Here is a 21,227-nt window from a genome sequence, read left to right as displayed (position 1 = left end):
ACAGATTTTTCAATTATTTATTGTTATTTGTGGTTAATAATCACTGTCTTTTGGGGACTTCCCTGTATCTTAAAGATTTAGCAAGCTTTATCGATTTTGACACTGGGCTTACGAGTATTTTCCTGAGGAAAATCTGTCAGAGACTTGATTCATCATCGCTTAGCAAATCCATCAGTTCATGCAGGATCTTTTTGCTTCTTCTGCACCCATCATTTCTGCCTGCTTTGACTATTGTAGTGCACAATGCGTTTAATCCTGGAGTAATTTGCAGTGTCCATGCATAGTGTCCCATAGAGGAGTGTGGTTTAGCTCGTTGTCCTCTTTTTGACCATGTTGGGAGGTTATAACTAACTGCAAGGTGTGCCATTCTGCCTAATGGAACTTTTATTTACCTTTTCTGGAGGTCTGCAACCTGCGGCTCAGGAGCTCTGGCTCTTCAGACCCCTCTGTAGTGGCCCCCTGAAGCTTTCACAAAATGATAAGTGAATATACATTTAACTTGGTGCAGCAGCCAGATGCGGGGTGTGTGTGGACTCATCCCGGGGTCCGGTGCGCCAGGAGAGGCCACTGTCTCTCTCGCTTCCAATGCCACTCTCGGCGTTTATCGGAACATCCGGAGCGCCATCTGCCCCCACCCTCTCTCTCTCTCTCTCTCTCCCTCTCCCTCTTTCTCTCTTCACTCCCTCTCCTCTTCCCTCTCTGTCCTTCCCACATGGTCCTCTTTCAGACCAGGTGGCAGAGCGCACATCGGCCGAGGGATGCAGCGTCTCATCTCCAACACATGGACAGCGGAGCTTGGAGCTGCCGCAGAGCGCTTAAAATAAAAATACAAATCTGGCCACCATCAAGAAAGGGACACGCCTGCTTTTAACTCCTGGATTGCAAGAGAAAGAGGATCTATTTGTTCATACATTATTTTATCTTTTTTTTTTTTTTTTTCAACCCAAGAGACCAAATCAAGTTGTGTTCAATGCGCAACCATGCTTATCATCTCGTCTCGCAGTGCGCTGCTGTCCGTCTACTACCCGCAGATCTTCCTCATCCTCACCAGCGGTAGCTACCTGTAGGTTTCTCTTAAAAAAGAAAAAAAAGAAAAAAAAGAAATGCACGTGCTCGTTTTTTGTTTTTTTTTTCATTTCAGTGGGCTTTATTTTCCATCAGCAGTGCGCAAAGTTACCCAATTACGCACGGGGGAAAATTGGATGGGCACATTAGGAGCGCATGGAGAAATTATACAGGTTTGGTGCCGATGATTGCTCCAAAGAAAACACATACTTAGCATTTAATTTGAAGGCCAGACTTTTTGAATTTGCTTGAATAAAGAACTGATGTTTCTGTGGTTTATATTTTATCCAGTGTGGTCGTGAGATTATTTTTGAAATGGAGAAAAATGCGACTTGTAATAAGTTCTCAGACAGAATTTGAGACACATGGGATAGGAAATGATTTAGTGACTTAAGTCATTTAATCAGTGTCGTTTTATTCCACAATGAAATCAGACCCAGCGTGGAACAAGTGCTGCAGCTTTTTCCGCCCATTTCTCAGTTTCATTCAAATAATGAGTCATAAATCGGCCAGTTATAAGGAGTGAATGACGACTTGAGTGAATGAAGCCAGTGTTTAATCTACATTTTTCTTCCCCCTTGCATGTTCTTTGTGCGCAGCTGATGAGATAACCTGCTCTTTTGGATTTACACATTACACCAGAACCACTTTGTCATAGGAGCACCTCCTCAAACAAGGCCCATAACCGGATGGCAGCATATGGAAAAGAGTCATATTGGAAGACTTGCTCTGCGTGTAGGCGCGGGCCGCTGTAATGACTTCTTTCTTATGGCTTTAAAAGACCCAGGCGCTCATGAAGAGAATGATTGCTGCACCATACATGCCGCTCTCATTCATAACAAGATCCTGAGACCTAAAATAGCTGCAGGCGGTTCATGTTTTCTGGGAGACAGGAATGAAGTTAATCTGAGGCCGATTGCACAATTAAGCGCGGGATTAAACAAACCCATCTCATGAAAATGTAATCCCAGACAATAATCTCTTTCTATTGTCACCCTGCACAATCTTTTCACGTACTCAATTTGAGATTTTCAGATGTGCAACTTTCATGCCACAAAGTGGAAAATTGGATAAATTAAGATAAAATCTAGTTTAAACACAGCATCTTCGTCTTGATCGCCGTTCCTCTTGATCCATCTTAGTTCATCACTCCTATTTATCCCCGTTTTTGTTTTGGGTTTTTGTCTTTTCCCAGGGCTTTGTCCTCCGTCGTGGCTCTTGGCGCGAACATCATCTGCAACAAGATCCCGGGACTGGCGCCCCGTCAGAGAGCGCTCTGTCAGAGTCGTCCCGACGCCATCATTGTCATCGGCGAGGGCGCCCAGCTCGGCATCAATGAGTGTCAGTATCAGTTCCGTTACGGCCGGTGGAACTGCTCAGCCCTGGGAGAGAGGACCGTCTTTGGACAAGAGCTGAGAGTAGGTCAGTCTGTTTGAAACTCGGCTTCTTCTGTTTTATTGGAGGAATTTTAACTGCTTTTATTTAAAAAAAAAAAAAAAAAAAAAAAGATGGAAGTGAATCAGAGACTTAGGCTTTTTCTTTTTTTACTCTTACTTGGAGGGGAGAAATGAGAGTATCGGAGAAAAATGAAAGTGCAACAAATGTTCATGATCAGCCCTTTAAAAACCCAGAGGTCACATAAGACCAGACCTGTTTTTTACCTTTAATAAGAACATTCTTGGACAACAGATGCTGAGACGAGAGTCCCATCAAACTTAATTAAAGCAAACAATTGGAAACTCTATCCCCGACATTTAAGCGTAGACTGATGCATGTCAACAGGTGGATGGTCCAAACCAAACTGAGCCGTGGCTCCATTTCTCTCTCCATACCGACGAGGAAACCAAGTGCCATTGAGCATCTTTCATCTTTCCTCGAGTTTTGGAAGGACGGCCGTCGGAGGAGCGGGAAAAAAAGGCTTTTCCTCACACTTTGCCCTGAAAAGCAGGGACTTTGGGAACAATAGAACAACTTTGATGAAAGATTCTGTTACAGCCTCAATGAATGGCTAGAATCTAGGACAAAAGTATTTCTTAACGGCCCCCCCCTATTTGATTTGCAGATATGACTTCACTTCCTCTAACTATCATACCTGTGCCATCTGCAGATGCAGACACGAGCACATCCTCCTGGCTTCACTACACATTCCCGGCCGTTTTATTTCCCTCGAAAGCCTGTGAGCTCCTAACGTGAACCTCTTATATAAATTGTGTTTCGGTCCGAAATGTTTTGTTGCGGTCTTGCTGTGGGTTTGGATCCATGTTTAATCTAGCAGCCCTGGGAGCAATCACTTGCTTTTACACGGGAGACGGGCAGACAAGATGTCTGGATCCCTTTATTTCTTTTGTCAGAGGAAATGTATCGTTTCTCTTGCGGTGCGTAAACGAGCACAGAGAAACACCGCGGATCCAACTTCGCTCCTCATATCCGCTCCGCGAAGGAACTTTCTGTCAGATTATTCTCATCAGATCTGTGTATAAAAAAATAAAAAAAAATTCAAAACAAATTTTCAATCGAGGAGAGGGATTTAAAGTAATTATGTAAAACGTGTCAAATTTCCTTTCAATCCGAGCAAATTCCTCATAAAGTGGTTCGCCTTTCTCCAATTCCTTTTGATTCAGCTGTATGTGAAAAATGCTAATCCAAGCCAGAAGAATAGCCCCCTCTTGCGTGGAGAATGTACCGTCCGCCCATTTCATTTGATTGACCTGCTGGGCTTGTGAACTCATTAAAGCGTTGAGAAAGACCAGAGAGATTCATGCAAACCACTAATTGAAGTCAGCTCCAGCAGCTGGATGGCAACAATGGAACGCTGCATGCGCTGCTGTACAATCAAAACAAATCACAGCGCGAAGAGATGGCTGTTTGGCTATTGCCTGCGTCTGATGCCTTGAGAAAGCGCTCGGCGGACAACATATCCGAGCGGAGTCGCGGATTCAGCCTTGATGAGAGAAGACTTCAGAGTTTGTTTTGAGTTATGGGCCCGGGGAACCGCAGGCCTGATGGCTTCTGCGAGCGAGTTTGTCAGGTTGGAGGGGCGCCATTAACATCGCCTTCGGCGGAGACGCCATGCATTAATACTTTGGGTTGTTTGAGATGAGCGAAGGCTCGACATTATCCTGATTGGGGAGGGAGCGTATCGGATTACCAGCTGTGGCGCCAATAGATTCATTTCCAAACCCCCCCCCCCCCCCATTTCCTCCGCCCCATAAATATAAATGTGTTTATTCTGAAGATGAAATGGTGGCACACCAGAGCTTGGAAATAGGGCACATCTCATTCAAGTCTGGCCACAGATAAGTGAAATGTGCAACGCATTTGCCATAATAACGCGGAGCGCCTAAAAACAGACGCGGAATGACACTTAAGCTGCGTGGGAAATCCCATCGGGGAAGAACATAAAGACACAGCGGCCCGGCGAGTGTTGATCCAGAAAATAGCTCCTTTAGTCAGCCAGTAGATGTCACTTGAGTTTTCTTCATTATGGCGAATATTGCTTTACCAGCCACAGACGAAGACGAGCGACTCTGAACGAAGAAGTCTTTAAACTGACGGAAGACTTTGATGAAGAGGAGGCCGAGTACTTTCCCTCGGAAAACAGAGAGGATTCTGGACTATAAAGCTGCATTTGCAACAAAAAATAATTCCCCACCAGATCCCTCCAAAACTTAATGAAGCACTCTCAAGTCGTGGTTTTGTGTTGTGTTTTTTTTGTGTTGTTTTTTTTTTCTTAAAATCAAAAGTCCCACAATTTGAAGCGAGGCATTGTAATAACATTAGAGACTCGCACAGGGCAGCGAAGGCATTCGGCCTCTTGCTGAAAACGAAGGAAAAGAGGAAATGCCATGAACCCAAACAAAGGTCGGTAACCATTAACCATTTGGCTTTTGGTTCTGCATTTTAAACGCACTGCACATCTACTGTCCACCCACGCGGATACTTTCACTTGTTTTTGCCTCATTGTGAGTCTGAGAACTGCGCGGGCGTGTCCAGACTTTGGTTGATTGACAATCTCTGACTTTTTTTTTTTTTTTTTTTTCACGCATGCATTAATTTGAGAAATGAAAGCTTCCAGGCTCACTTTGTTCACCTCATGTGATTAAAGCACAAAATCCACCTGAACAAATGACACACATCACGCGAGTTGTGAGCGTTTAGGTGGAGGGGAATAAAAAGACGATCCAAATCAGTGCAGAAGAAGCTTAACGTTCAATATTTTACTTAAATTGGATCCTACACTCCCTCTAATGCAACATTCGACCCCTCCGACCTCGCAAATGCCCATTTAATGCCCATCCCACACAACATTTTTCACAAGCTGCCTGTTCAAACTCAGGCTTTCTGCAGAAGCGGCAATAAATTGACGGTTTCAACACAAAGCTATTAAAAAACTTGCTGCTCTTATAGAAATCCCATTAGATTTCATGGTTTTTAATAATTAAATCAGAATCCTGATGTATATTGTGACATGCAACAGGCCTGCTGATGTAATAATTTGTTGTTGAGGGTTGTTGAGTCACACATTCTACATAATAACCTATAAATAACAATTACAAACGTTTCTCTTTGTTGTAATGCAATGAGGACAGAGTGAAAGTCAATGAATGACATATCTTTTTTTTACAAAACATGAACCAGTTGTTTTAAATTTAAAGCAAAATATGTTTAAAAAACATTTGTCAACCGATCTTTATGATGGATAATGCAGTGAAATGTCCAAAACCATGTCAGCTGTTTGTATTTTCTCAACAAATGGCCGTGTTTTATTTGACAAATCTACTGGAAGTGTGGTTCATGAGGCTAAAAGCGCATCACTTTTCAGGCTGTACAATATTTCCAACCTTTGTTTTCCACCAATTTTCCTTCCAGTAATCATTTGTAGGTTTTTGCTACTCGCTATCAATACGGTACGGTAGCGACCACTGCAACCTCACTGATCTTGGTGGCCTGAGTTTGGACCCTGGACGCCATGTTTGATAACATTGGTTTGGAAACTGTAAAATCCATGATTTCATTCACAGTTCGTTGGGTTTGGCAGAACAATGAATTTCAATGTGCATAACACGCTCCTTTAATGTAAGATGCCCACGAAGTTATGCTGGTCATATTGTGAATGACGCAATTTAACACACACCTGCAAGGTATTCCCTGAATGAACTTCACTCTGGGATGTTTCGATTCCAATTTGGACTAATTGTTTTTTTTCCCCCTCATCCAGGGAGCAGGGAGGCAGCGTTCACCTACGCCATCACCGCAGCCGGGGTTGCCCACGCAGTGACCGCCGCCTGCAGCCAAGGTAACTTGAGCCAGTGTGGCTGCGACCGGGAGAAGCAGGGCTACCACGACCAGGAGGAGGGCTGGAAGTGGGGGGGCTGCTCGGCTGACGTCAAGTACGGAGTGGAGTTTTCGCGACGCTTCGTAGACGCCCGCGAGATCAAGAAAAATGCCCGGAGGCTCATGAACCTGCACAACAACGAGGCGGGGCGAAAGGTAACGCGTTGAATATCCAATCCCTTAAAGTCGGACTGTACGTTTGATGATTACTTCCAAAGTAATACCAACTCAGGTAATCCGACACGAGCTGGAGCAAAGTGAGTGCCTGATATCCGAGCGCCGCTTTTTTTTTTTTTCAGTGCAAGTGTGCCAACACGCATGGAGACACAGAGATGCGCGTGAATGTGTGACATTTAACGCAAGCCCCGGCGGCTGTGGCTGCCAAGTGGGAGTCGTGCCACGGCCGCACAGTCCATTCACTGAAGCACGAAGCATTAAGTCAGAACAGAGGATATCATTGCAAGTCTCTCTCACTCTTGCGTTCTCAGCAGCGCCACCAAAGACCACACTTCTGCACCACTGCACACATTCAGCCGACCAGAGACGAGCCTAAACGGCCCGGATCCTGAAAACCCGCGAGGGGAGACGTAGGGTTGATGATCTGAAAAGCACCGTGGACACAAGTTACAAATATTCTGCAATCCGGAGGCAAATCGGTCAAGAATCTTAAATTTTTTTTTAAAAAGGGCTTTGGCAACAAAAGGGTCATTACTCTCTGATCGATATCAAGCTTGGTCACAAAAGCAAACAGTCACCTGTCAATTCAGAACATGTGAAAACATTTAGATGACATTATAATGTAAATCTGGCTCACGCTGCGATGAAATCCGAGACGTGTGTGGCTGCACTACGGCTCTGGTCAGTTTTCTCGGGCTGTCACGCCACTCTGTGGTCTGAAGAAAGGTGAAGTTAATTAGAGACTACAGTTTGGGGGTATGAGTTACTTTCCCCATGTTCTTGACATAAAGTTGGCATCCTGGTAGTTTGTGCTGAAAGTCGAAGTGCCCACAGAAAGCCCAGCTTACCGAAGGAGACAGACTTGAAGGCCAATGCAGTAGCTCTTAAGTGTTTCGAGCGTGAGCTTAAGGGGGCTCGTGAATTTAAAATGATTCGCGCACGAAATCCACCGTCTTAATTTGCAATCTCGTTTTTTGTGTGCGCACAGATCCTGGAGGAGAGGATGAAGCTGGAGTGCAAGTGTCACGGCGTGTCCGGCTCCTGCACCACCAAGACCTGCTGGATCACCCTGCCCAAGTTCAGAGAGATCGGCTATCTGCTGAAGGAGCGCTACAGCGAGGCGGTGCAGGTGGAGCCCGTGAGGGCCTCGCGCCTCCGCCAGCCCTCCTTCCTGCGTCTCAAAGAGGCCCGGGGCTACCAGAAGCCCACGGACACGGACCTGGTGTACCTGGAGCGCTCGCCCAACTACTGCGAGGAGGACACGGCCACGGGGAGCACGGGGACGAGGGGCCGCCTGTGCAACGGCACGTCGGCGCACACGGACGGTTGCAACGTGATGTGCTGCGGCCGGGGCCACAACACGCACCACTACACCCGCGTGTGGCAGTGCAACTGCAAGTTCCACTGGTGCTGCGTGGTCAAGTGCAACACGTGCAGCGAGAAGTCGGAGGTTTTCACTTGCAAGTAGGAGCGGGGGGCAGAGGGATGATGGTGGAGGATGGGTAAAACGGACGGGGGAGGGGGGGGGGGGATAAGAGAGGGGACGCGACAAAGTGGAATCCGAAGCGAAGGACTCGGGACGTATTTATTACATTTTGCACATTTTGACATCTTATTTGGAACTCTTTAAAGACAAGGTGAATTAAACGGAATATGAGGTTTGGAGAAGACAAGAACGTTTCCCACGTTGGCTCGCATACTGGCGAAAAAAAGAAGAAAAAAAAAAGTGACAAGACGCAAAAGGAAGGATTTTTGATGTTCTCATTTTTTTTTTTGTCGTCGTCGTCGTTGCTGCCAACGAGACAGTACTGCAAAGACCCAGATCTTGCAGGTATTCTGCACAAGAGGAAAAAGCCAAGGGTTGGATCTTGAGAAACGCGTTCTGCAATACCACAACTGGAAATGGGGGTTGCGGTATTTACTTTGGAGCAGAGCACTCGAGACTGCCGCGAAGGAGGACGGGCTCCCAATGAGGCCTGAAAGATGGCAGCAGAATAACTGTATGCTCACACTGTATTCTGTTTGAACACTGAAAATTAAACTTATTTATGTAAAAAAAAAAAAAGAAGAAGATATATATATATATATATATATATATCTTTTACACATCAGAAGACTTACAGGTTGGATAGCAAAATCAACTGCTCTAACATATTCCCTCTTTTATAATGTTCAGTTGCTACTGATTCATTTAAAGCAGGCGCCTTTTTTTTTGTTTGTTTTTCACAGTCAAAGCAACAACAAAAAAAGAAATCGCATTTTATCAGTTCCACATCTTGATTATTAATTTCCTTTTGCACTCTCACAAATTTGCTTTTTTAAAATTTAATTTCAGTTATTTAGTCAGTGCTGTAGGGTGCTGCGCCGCCGAACTCCCCCCCCCCCCCCCCCACCACCACCACTACTACTACTCGAGGCCAGACCTCTTTGTTAAGCCAAGAACCCAAAGAGGCAGAAAACACACACACACACACACGCAGTATTTTAAGCATCCAGCTTGTCGGCTTGAGCGGCACTTCATCCAGACTGCCGCTCGCTGTTTTGTTTGTGGAGGGCTCTTGGCTTCTGAGAAAAACCGTGTCGGCCTCGTTGGAACTCTATAGAGGCGCAATCAGGTTCAGATACATCCAGCGTTCCCATGAGCGGCGGAGACGTGGAATTCCACGGCGCGGCCTCTTGCTTACACAAGGCCTTCCAGCGCGGTTTTTAGGCCTGCTTGGGTGGATGGCATGCGCCCTAACCACATAGAGGGGGTACCGGAGGATCAAAGGCCCCCCCCCCCCCCCTCCGAGAGCTATTTTTGGACAGCACCCTTAATGTATTCAGAATTGTTTATTTAGGCGTTATATAACTTACAAAACAATTTGAAGAGTATATTTTTATATGAGGAACGTGGCACTTTATGTCATTTATAGCTGGAAAGAGAGTCACTATTTACAAGTGTTTTCTGTTGTCATCGTATTCAGATTTGAAAGCTATAAATTATTTGGAACTTGTGTCTTTGATCAGAAAATGTAAATATTCCACGTTTTATCGAATATAGCTCCGACTGTCCACCTTGGTACGATTCTTCACTATTAGCAGTAGCGCGGACTAGTTGAGTCATTGAGCAGAGTAATGGAAAGTCTAGAAAAGTCAATGGAAACCACTATTATATACAAACGACTAAATGTGCAGATTTCGATTGAAGGTTCTATGTTTCTGTTTTCTTAATAGTGCTTTTAGCCAAGGAGGGGGCAACACATTTGTTTCTTGCATAGCTATAGCCTAATATACAGTTTGTATGTGTTCTGTGGCAAGATCAAAGTCTGCATCACTTACAAACATAGACAGCTGTATTTTCTTTCCTTTTTTTTTTTTTTTTTTTTTACCAATAAAAATTGAGTATCTTTTTAATGCTTCTTGAGTTTTCTGTCACTTCCTCGGCCTCGCGGGTCGAAATCAAACGAATACAAAAAAAAGCTGTTAGTCACACACAAAACTTTATTAGGCGTTGAATAAGCTCATCGACGGATCCACACATTAAGTCTCGGAACCCTGACGAGGTGGCGTTTTTACGTATCAAACCAGAAAGGCACAAGTACGTACTCGTCGAGGCCTGGGGTCGGGGGGAAAAAAAAAAAAATGCTGATATGGGAAACGAGAAATTTTGGCCTCGACTGATGTGGCGCTGATGCGTTAGGAGGTGAACGCGCGGCCGCGGGCCGTGCCACCTCATTCAGCGCCGGCTGACTTGCACAGCCTCTTTCCTGTGGGGCTGAAAAGCATTGCAGCCAGCCAGTCGAGCGCGAGTAAACTGCCTGTTTTGTTAGCCGTCTGAAATCCTGGCGACCGGAACCGCATAAGCTCCCTCCACTATGCCGGCGGATTGAGGGGAGAGTCCAGCCAATTGTTTCAATACATTTTGTCATTAAAAATCAGATGGCAGAGCAAACAGGGTGGAGCAGGGTGTGGGCCGGCCCGCAAAGCGCTGCATTGTTGAGTTGTCAGGACTGTTCAGCTTATCCAGCAGCGGGAGGAGCAGAGAAGGGGATGTCACTCTGCAAACTAATTCTCTCGCTACCGGGGTCGCGCGGATGCGAGCCCTCGGGACCGCTCTCATCCGCTGTCTGCCCATTCCAAACACCGTCCGTCCCCCCCCCCCCCCCCCGCAAAACCGAAGTAAAAAGGGGTTTCATAAACGAGCAGCTCCGGTGGAAACGGGGAGCAAAAAGAAGCTGCGCAAAGCGTGAAACATGAGTCCGATGCTGGGCGCTTTCATAGCAGATTTAGCAACACCACGGTGCAGCAGGTTAGAAGAAGAAAAAAGAGATGGAGGATAGCATGAATTCACAAAGCTATGCCGACTCTAATAGTCCTTATTGTTAAATACTTAACGCATATCGTACAGTGAGCCTTAATGCTTAAAACATGCATAGTATCAGATTTCTTTCGTTTATTATTGCTTTTTTTTTTTTTTTTCTTTTTCTGAGCTTGACAAGCAGGTATTCGAAGCATTTCAATAAGGAAGCCTTCTTAGCGGAGCCGGGATGCCACTGTTTAATTAGGTGACGCGGCGAGGGGGTCGACTACATCATGTTTTGGTCATTCTCCGTTTCATGGTTACTGCCGAAGCCACTATGAGCCTGGGATTAAACTCCCCAACCCCTGCTGGTAACATCACTGTCCCTGAAAGGCGAAAAGCCCCAACGCCGCGGCGCTCTTTGTCTTTGGATTACACCGACAAAGCATCGGCCTGGTAAAAAGGTACCAGCATGTGCTCGCCGCTCCCCAACTCTTCATTTCCCAGACTCGGGTCAAGACAAAGCAAGAGCTCCTGACATCCTGACCTCTGCTTCTATACCCCCCGCGGGGCTTTTTGTGTGTCAATAATACCTTGTGCCTCATGTGGACATGAGTGCTGAGGTAGAAAAACAAGTTATATACGCGCCTCTGATGGAGGATCATATTCGAAAGCTGACGGCAGTCGGGTTTTTTATTTTCTGGACAGGCACGTGACTGGAGCGAAGGGAACATTAATCAGGCTCGCAAAACACAAAAAAGCAAAACGTGTTGGCGCAGGAATATATGTGTAAATGTGCGTGTGTGTGCCCATGTACTGCATTACCTTCTAAAACAACGCTCCGCATGAAAGCCTGCCTGCGGGACGGGAGCCTTCCTCTCTCTCCCTTCACTGCCTCTCTCACACCTTTTGTTGTTTTTTTTTACGAGTCTTTGCTCACAGGTTTGAGCACCAGGTTCCCGTCGCGCTCCTCCACCAGGAAGCCCAGCTCCCTGAGCGCCGAGTAGTCAGCTTTGCCGCGGCGCTCCAAGGAGGCGACCAGCTCCTGGTTCGCCATGTTGTTTTCCAAGAGGTTCCTGATGGCGAAGATCGCCCACTGGCTTATAACTGGCGGCGTCTGGTTAAGGAGAGTCACTTCAACAAGTTTTTTTTTTTTTTGAAAAGACACTTAATGGAAACCATCAGGAGAAAATCATAGTGTATAATAGATTAGCGGTGGCAACCATTTAAATTAAGCAATATTATTAAAAACAGTAATGTCGCTTAAATTGAAGTTAGGAATATAAAACTGAGCAAAGTTTTTTTTTTTATTATTTGTAAACAACATGGAATAGTAGAATTCAAAAAATTAGGTATGTAATCCTCAAGGAAGAGCAGTTTAACACCAACTCCACTGGTATCTTTATAATGTCCTTCAGCTCTTGAATTGGCGTTAAAAACACACATTTGATTAATACATCTTGGCATGCTACTGCTAGAGCACGCCGTTTCTGCTTGTTGGCTGAAATTGCGCCGCCTCACTAACAAAACCAACAATCCCACAGTCAGCCTGTCGTTAAAAAATAAGAACTAATGCTGAGCGTAGTTTTTCGCGAGATATGAGCCTCCACATAACCGCTTCCTGAAGCCAAAGGGTAAAACTGTGTCCTTAATTTGTGGAACAAACAAATTGCTGTGTTGAAAGATGACAATTTGAACCGGAGTGTTGCAGACAGAGCAAGAACATTAACGTGCTGCTTTTCAATGGAAAATATGTGATGCAGTACAAATTGTGGTTCAGCCCTCCAAAGAAGTCCCAATTTTTATAAAAAAAATTTTGTGGCCCCATGCTAGGAAAAGATATTTGCCTATTCCCATTATAACGCAAAATGCACTATTAATCTGACTCCATTTATCTTATTTTTCGCATAATTATACTAAACATGCTTTGAAATGCAACATGAATGTCAAAACTACTGCTTACTTGATCAAAGTCCGAATTTTCCCTTTTTTTTTTTTTTTTAAATGAAAATTATTATTTACTTGTTTCATAACAGTAAATTACCGGTAGATAGTATTTATAAATTAGTTGAAAAACTGATAAAATAATGGTTATTATAGAGTTCTAGCTCTTTCATTTGAAATCATCTTCCCACTATTTTCAACTTATCTGAAAAACAAAATAGGAAAAACAAAAATCAAACAAATCGAAAATCTGACTTTGAAAGATACTTAAAATCTCTAATTAATAAGAACCAGACAAAACCATCGACTTCAAATAAACGTCCACGGCACTTCCCCCACAAAAACTAATATTAACTTGATATTGATTCAAACATGTTTGTATGAAAGCAGTTCAAGCCCGTGATTTGGTTACAAAATCCATTTTAGTTGGCGACGATTGAAAGTAATATTATTACCGAGGCTAAACGAGGGGCCGAGGCCAAATGCTCTCCGGGTCCAACTCGGGATGTCAAGCCGGCGAGTGGCTGCGTCTGCCTCGGGTCAGCGGGTGTGCAGCCAGCTGCGCAACAAACAGATGAGTTTTGCAGGCAGGTCACGTTTGGCCTCCGACACAAAACATTTCGCCGCTCTCAAGTTTCCCGCACGAATCTGTGAACTTCACGTTCTATTTTATGGTCATTTTTCAGTCGCAGTTACGCGAAAAAGGTCGATGAAGGTTAATACAATTTTCCCACGTTTAATTACAGGTCTTTATTAATAATCGGCAGCCTTCATAGTTTTTCCACGCAATTTGATTCTATAACTCTAATTCTATGCTCCTCACGATTACAACAAATGCGGTAAAAGGTCCCATATGAGGTATTTTATTTTTCCTAAAAATTTCACATGTGTCAGAGGTCAGAGAAAAAAATGGCAGGGGGAGAAAAATGGTGCCCACTCTGAATCGCCTGTGTGAGCACACGTTCGCCAAAACGGTGGCGGAAGCAAGCGAGGGAGGGAGACGACAGACTTTCGTCACTGGCGGGACCTCATTACTGTTAGAAAAGCATGATAAAGTGAATTTTGTATATTTGATGTTCACTATGAATGTGTATATTAAAATATAGCGTGTTACCCACCAAATGATGTATATATCTCCTGTTGGGGAGAAGACATCCCCGTGAAGCTGACATTTTTCATGCAGCTGTGCCCTTTGCTGCCCCCCCCCCCCCCCCCTCCCCGGAGGAAGATTTGAAGATAAGTGTGGGAGGGGTGCACCAGGACAAAAGCTCAGCTCAGACTAGTGACCTTGTGAAAAGGCAGCCTGGCACGATGCCCCCGACTCAGCCAATATGTACTGGTGGCAGGAAGCCCCAGCTGGGTGTGGAGATGAGAGTGACTCAGGAGTTACAGCTCAGTGACCTGCGGTGAGCAAGAAAACAGCCTGGCCTGGGAAGCGGGAAATAAAAGCAAATTGCAGAGCATCTGCACTCCGACGCGTCGAAAGAAGGCGAGCGAGTGAACGTTTGTTCTGCAGTGGCCAAAAAACAAAACTACAACATCAAGCTGAAGAGGACAACATGAACATAATTCAGCTCTCGAGATGATCGTCTGTGTAAAAAGAAAAAAAAGGATACAGGGATTGTTGCTGTCTATGTTGCAGTTATCCAGGATGAGGGGGATTCCTTCCAGTTCTCTCACCTGTGGAAACAAGAGAGCAGATATCAAACATGTATACGTGTATCTAGTTTCAGCACCAATGGGACACATTATTTTAATCGTAGTGATATATGCATCGCTTTTTTTTATCCACCAAATCAACCCCAACAGTGAAAACAGTGGGCAAAGCACTCAAACATAGTCGTTCAATCCTAATGAGATGCTTCAGTTATAAGGCTCTTAACATTGGTAAAGGTTTTTTTTTTTTTTTTTACCACATGAAGAAGAATATAAAAGGCACTGTTTCATGCTATGAATTTTCCACATTTGCCTACAATCTCGTGTGACTTGGATCCTGCCATGTTTGGTCCACGGCAGTGTTCCGAAGCTAATTTGTTCAGGAAAAGAAAATGTCAAAGTGAAAAGAGATAAAAGTAAAGTGCTGCCAGCAGTACTTTGGTTTACGCCGTGTGGGATTTCTGGGATTCCTAATAAATAACATCTCAATACAGGCGTTTCTGTGGAGCGTTTGCATGATCTCCCTGTGCATGTTTGGGTTTTTTGTTGAGGCTCTGGTGCGTTAGAGTCTCCGTGGAGACGCTAAAAGGATCTACGGTTGAATGGAAACCAACGACACTAACAAAATTCATCCATCCGTCACCAATTGTGGAATCAAGGTTAAAAAATTAAATGGTAGCGTGAAGTCAAAGGAGGTTGACGCATCACACTTTGAAAGTTGCATTGAGTCTGATTGCTTCAAGCCGTTATCCAGGTACTATGAAGGTCAAGGAACGCGCGAAAGAGAAACAATGTTAACTGTTCCCAGCAGAGCCTGGCGGTGTGGTCGCGTGTTGGTCTGACACCACCACAGCACGGTGATCTGCTCTTCATCATCTGTCTGATTCTATAGGCTCAATTACCGTCTTCGCTTCACGTTTTCTTTCTTTCTTTCTTTTTTTCACTTCTTGGTTTCACTCCAAAAGAAACTGATAGAAGCACCAGAAAGGACAAATGGCTGAGTTCCAGAAAATAGAGATGTCGTCTAAACTTGTAAGCGACACGGATCAGAATGAAAACCCGGGCCCGCTTGTTTTTTGCGTTTTTTTTTGGGTTCCGCTTCAACTGTGATTGTCTGAAGTTGCTTACGATACGTCCAAACCCCATAAAGAAGTGAATAACAAGTGACCGGACGCCGAATTCAGCAAGATACGAGCGGCTCGGCGCTTCGCGTGCACATCTTAAATTACAATTTCTCCCCAAAGGTGAACCAAATGACATTTGGCTTACTGGAAGGGATCTTGGTGAAAACAGATACGGGGTGATTTCTGACCACCGGCAGACCACAGATCAGCATCCATAAATATTATAGAGAGGCCAACTGAGGGTGGCCATCCCACAAGCATTCCACAAATCTGTTTCTATTAGGAATAACTGCGTCTGTACCGTGCAATAGATACGGCCCCCGGACTGGCTCCTCCTACAATTGCTTTACTACCCATCTGTGTTTTCTGTTGATAGCGAGATGCCGACAGACGGCGATGGAGGGAAGAAAAAGAAGAAAAAAAACACCCGATAAGATCGCTTGACCAAGTGAGGGAGGGGAGTGGCTCGCTTTTAAGTGGAAAAGCATGTTGCGTTGAAAGCACATAAAGCAACTTATGCAATTTAGCGTCGAGGTCTACGGGGCCTCGCAGTCCACTGAATCGCCTCTCGACCTTTGACCCCCCCCCATTGTGTTTGACTGCCTAAAAAGTATTCAGAAAATGCAGGGCGATCGCCAGATCTCGTGGGTAAAAACATGAAGAATATCTAACCCGTAGAAGTGAGAAAGCGACAACAAGGTGAGTTTCCCAGTTCTACATCATCTTTGTAAAATTATAGGGGAGTGCTTTTCCAGATGATAACGGCGTCTAAATCTGTACACCACTGCAATGGATCAACGAATAGAATAGAATAGAAATACGTGAATGAAACCACAGGGACATGCTGTGCAAACCGGGGTCGTACGGACCTTGTTCTGGTTGTTTGTATTGCCGTGGCAGAGGTTTCCTATAAACCTGATGAGGTGAGCCTTAAAGCTGATGACAGGAGATTCTCCATCGGCACTCAGGGAGGAGAAATTCTGCGCGGCACTGAAGATATTCTTACTGGCCTTCCCGATGGCGTGCACCTGCTGCAGGAGCCCTGCGGAGGGAGAAGAGAAGAAAGACGTTTTTTTGTTAAATAGAAAAAAGAAAAACCTCAACACAGACCGGTAAATCCAATTAAAGATATTTTGGTTATTAACTCTCTTATCGGCAATGTCGTCAGTAGATTCAAATAGAGTGGGGATCTTTGGATGGGTCAGTGTGGAAGTCTGTTCGTTCATTTACCAACAGTGGTCATGAGAAGGTCGGGATGGTCCTGCAGAAACATGAACTGCTTGACATCCGAGGTCATCTCGCACAGCACGTCCAGGAGACTGATCACAGTCAGCGCCTCCTGCAGGACCTGCAGGGCATTGCAACCAGTCACTCGCCAACAAACTTTACATGATTGTTAAACTTTTTTTTTTTTGGGGGGACAGTAAAACAAAGTTGATCATTTCTACCTCGTCGCTGGAGGCAGAACCGGTCGCGAGCGTGAGCACGGCTCCGCAGCTCTTCTGGAAGGAACTGGCCAGGAAGCGAGCCACGTCGGGAGGGACGCCGCACTCGTCCGACTCCTCCTCCCTCAGCTGGGCGAAGAGTAACTCTAATAAAGTACCTCTGAAAAACACGGACACGGCTGTTGAAGATTCGCCTGCTTTGGTCGCTTTTAATACACGCTCCCGTTCTGGACTCACTTTGCAAGAAAGAACATATTTATACATATATACTGACATATAATGTCAGTATATAAAAAAGATTTAAAGCACAGGTGTCAAGTGTTGTCAGTTTTTATCCCAGAAATTCACACATTTTTGACACAAGGATTAATAATAATGTGTCACGGAACATTTTATGTTGTCTATAATAATCCTGATTATGGATGCTGCTAAACGCTTGTGTGAAAAACTACAGTGAATCTTTGGAAGAAGAGGGAAAACAACAGTGAGTAGACGCAATTAACTTCATGAGTTACTTATGTACTTATGCTTTACCCAACCTTTTTTTTTTTTATTACTGGAGTGGTGGTGAAGCAGACTGATGTTACCTTTCGTGGTGGGACATGCCGGAGTACATGCTCTCCACGAGAGCTGCAGACCCGAGGAAGTGCTGTGTTGCAATGAGCACCCTGAAAGTCAACGAACACCAGAGGAAAACATTATGCAGAGACGCAGACCTCGTGGCTCAGGTCGCGGGATGGCTACTTATGAAGAACCCAGGCTTACGTCCAGTCCAGCTCAGGCTGGGTCCTGCAGAGTTCCATCACTCTGAGTGCCAGCTGGATGTTCTCCGGGTCGGACAAAGCTCCCACTTTGCTCTCGTCCAGACACGTGTGGAGAACCATGGAGGTGTAGTTCACCACCTTCTCGTCGTCGACGCTGATCAGCTTCCTGTGCACGAACACACATTTGCTTAATTAGGAGATCTCCGTACCATGTTCTTGACTTTACATTGAACCTTTAGAATAACAATAGGGAACCAAATACAGGCATGCTCTGGATCATGTGCTCTCAATTGTTAAACTATTATTTATAAAGCTGTTAACAGCGACTGAGGTACTGTACAAGACAAATCCAATTGTGTTTTCAGTGTGAAAGTGTTGAGAGAAACGGGGAGGACAAGCTCCGGTCCACTTACAAGAGTAGATCCGGGAAGCTCAGCTGCCAAATGTCATCTTTACACGTCTGGTTTCCAACGGCTAAGTTACCAAGGAACTGGACCCCACAGCGAAGAGCTGAGCCCCAAGGGGAGATGTAAAATACATCAGTTATAATAACAACACCAACAACAACAACAACAGCCTTCTGAATATTTGCATCAGTAGTCAAGACTTACGTTCAAACAGTGCATCTGAGCTTCCCAAAGCAGTCTGAAGGAATTTCAGGAGTTTAACAGACACATCAATAAATCCAAGTTCCCTAAAAGGGAAAAAAAAAAAAAAAAAAGATCATAAAGTCAACATACTAAATATCAAGCAATTGGAATAAACAGCTCCCACAAAAAGTAGACGTTCTGTTAAATAATGTTTTTTTGCCAAATTTCAAGGTTGATTTTTTTTTTTTTTTATCTTCTCCAAACCATTAGAACTGCAGAAACCTGAGCAGACTTTGGTTGCGTGTACTCTGGACACAGGCGTTCCTCTGGGCCCTGAAGCACTCAGCAATCAACTGAAGCTGCAGGGAAAAGGAGTGCAGATCCTCGCCGTCTGCGCTGGCAGTTTGTAGTTCCTCGCAAAGGTTGGTCAGCACCTTCAGAAGACTGGAAAACACCTCCTCGTCCACAGTGTCTCTGAAAACATTTTGAGAAAAAGAAAATAAAAAGGATCTAATATAAAGTATATTGCTGTCATTTTGGAATGTCTTGTTTTTGCCCATTAGCAAGAGTCTGCTAATCCATTAGTGTTAGGCTTCAGTCTGGATTTGAAAGTTTAGAGTCCACAAGAGGATTCACAGAAACACTGATCTAGATGATAATTAAAAAATATTTATCTTGCTTATTTTACGCAAATATAAAACTGATGATTTAATTTATCTTTAGCCCTCATCAGAGTCTGCTGCCCACATTCAATTGAAATATAGTAAATAACATGATGCAGTCAGACTTCTGAAATCTAACTTTGAAAAACAATCTAATCTAGAAACAATGGCTCTATGTCAACGTTGATCTTGATTGGAAAAATGTGCTTTTAAGCAATTTCCAAATTATGGCAACACTAAGATCAGACTGGGTCTTTCAATCGTTTGGATTGTGAAGTAGCTCCAAAACTGCCGATGACGCATTTACCTGTAAAACAATTTATCTGAAGGTTTTGCAGAAAACCGTGGGACGATTACATGCGCAGTTCATCACAGTTAGCATTAGCTGTCTAAATATCTGAAAACCAGTCAAAGCTTCTTAGTGCTTGTTATCTCTGTTTTTAACAGGAGACAACACCGAATGAATACAGATCACTACAATTTAAGTCAAACTGAAGTTAGGCAGCTGAGTAGTCTTGAAAACGTACAGTCTGTGGATAGTTTATGAGAACAATTGGGCCTGAATTACAACAAAGCAGTGTAACGGAGCTGACAGCAGGATGACTTCGCTTAGCTTAGCCACATGAGCTAATCCCCTCCGTTTCCTGTTCTAAAAGTATCAACTGACTTTTGCCATACCTGCACTCCTCTTCCCGCAAGGCACTCGTAAATGTTTTGATAGCCTGCAAGTGTTGAGGGTTGTGTGTTTCATTCATAATTGCAGTGATAGACGCTGAGATGTCCAAAGTGCTGTCAGTGGAAGCTGCCATGTTTGTCTGTTGATCGCGTATAAGGCGGGACTTCCGGGGGAGTTCCTGACCTGCCATTGGTTCAATCCAGGAGGGGGGCGGAGTCTAAACATGTGCTGCTGTTTTCATACAAACAGCTGGAGAGCCAAACAAGGCTCCAGTCACAAAACCATTATACGTACGTGAATGAATCAGGAAGGCATCAGCCAGAAAACAGGGGACATTTTTAATTTTAAATAACTATAGTTGAGAATATAAGTAGACAATAAAATATCCATCCTTTTAAAAAGAGCTACAGCCATAGCAAGAAAAGACGATTTTATAGTGTTTCCCACACCTGTGTGTGTGTGTGTGTGTGTGTGTGTGTGTGTGTGTGTGTGTGTAAAGAGAAAGGGCCACAAAACCCAGATTCCACATGACAAATTAAAACTTAGACATGCTTTAAAAAAAAAACACTATCATTTTCACTATTGCCAAATATTTAATATCTCATATAGAATTATATACATCTTTTTTATTTAGAGCAGCCAAATATCACTGACTTTCCCATGTTCAAACAAGGATTATGTGTTGATGACACATGAAGCATGCAAGATAGAGTCTAGAAAATACATTGTTAATCAACTGAAATCATCCACCTCTGTCATTAGTGAGATGGATCACGATAAACCTTCTCATAAGTACATTTTCCTTCCCTTTGTTGGACATTTAACCTCATTCCAACCTTCATTTTAGAAAAACTTTTCTATAATTAATGGGGCAAGCGGGCAGCTTCCATCATATTCTGTATATTTTATCAACTCAAATCCAACATATAGCTATTTGTACAATAAAATCCCAAAATTGCTGCTCTGAACCGCAGCCGCATTCACATATGTAATCCAGTTATTTAAAGCAAGAGGTCCGAAGATCAATTATGCCAGTCCTAATGAGCTGCGGGACGACCGTTGCAGCTGCACCAACAAAGTTGCATAACAAGCTGTTGTGATATCCATTTTTTGTACGGCAAATTTGAGATCACAGATCTGCTCGGTGCGTTTTCACCGGACTGGAACAGCACAGCGGCCATGTGTTGCGGGAAGTTGATTATGGATGGTAAGAAGGGTCCACCTCAAGCAATTTGTCAACCTGGAGTTGTTAAAAGAGGCAAGCATTCCCATTATAGAATCTCATTATTCATTCCTCAAGTTGGATGACTGGAAATATCCTCACCAACAGAAAGTGGTTGGGTACCATGAGGGAATCTGAAGAGTAGAGTTACAGGATAAACAGGACATTTTTATTAGACTTTAATTACTTTGGAAACCTGAGATATGATAACTAGAAAACAGCTGGTTTAGTGTGTTGAAGTGGACTATCATGCTCCTTTCACGACAAAAAAAAAAAGAACAAGCCA

At 44.2% G+C, this 21,227-nt stretch overlaps 2 protein-coding genes across 3 annotated transcripts; one reads left to right on the top strand and one right to left on the bottom strand.

Moving 5' to 3' along the window:
• Nucleotides 1-971: 971 nt before the first annotated feature.
• wnt7ba (wingless-type MMTV integration site family, member 7Ba) lies at nt 972-8,044 on the top strand (the record flags this gene model as incomplete). Its single annotated transcript, XM_080518623.1, has 4 exons — nt 972-1,063; nt 2,261-2,487; nt 6,284-6,555; nt 7,565-8,044. Exons 1-4 carry the CDS (start codon nt 981-983, stop codon nt 8,042-8,044), a joined length of 1,062 nt encoding a protein of 353 aa, XP_080374749.1. The 5' UTR covers nt 972-980.
• Nucleotides 8,045-8,135: 91 nt separating this feature from the next.
• atxn10 (ataxin 10) lies at nt 8,136-19,853 on the bottom strand. 2 transcript variants are annotated; one of them, XR_013937107.1, is made up of 12 exons: nt 19,722-19,853; nt 18,664-18,855; nt 18,403-18,485; nt 18,205-18,301; nt 17,793-17,957; nt 17,615-17,695; nt 17,031-17,187; nt 16,813-16,930; nt 16,452-16,624; nt 14,419-14,482; nt 11,684-11,965; nt 8,136-8,275 (listed from the first exon to the last, which is right to left on the bottom strand). XR_013937107.1 is itself a non-coding variant. In XM_080518146.1 (11 exons), the coding sequence occupies exons 1-11, from the start codon at nt 19,850-19,852 to the stop codon at nt 11,781-11,783; spliced, it is 1,446 nt and encodes a 481-aa protein (XP_080374272.1). In that variant the 5' UTR covers nt 19,853; the 3' UTR covers nt 9,006-11,780. The 2 variants fall into 2 exon arrangements, 1 of the variants encoding a protein (XP_080374272.1); XM_080518146.1 differs by lacking the exon at nt 8,136-8,275 and having other exon boundaries at nt 9,006-11,965.
• Between the last annotated feature and the right edge of the window lie 1,374 nt (nt 19,854-21,227).

The sequence above is a fragment of the Blennius ocellaris genome, assembly GCF_963422515.1.
Source record: "Blennius ocellaris genome assembly, chromosome: 22".
NCBI lineage: Eukaryota > Metazoa > Chordata > Actinopteri > Blenniiformes > Blenniidae > Blennius > Blennius ocellaris.
Note: the sequence above shows the minus strand (reverse complement) of the source record. Positions and strands in the feature narration are given on the sequence as shown.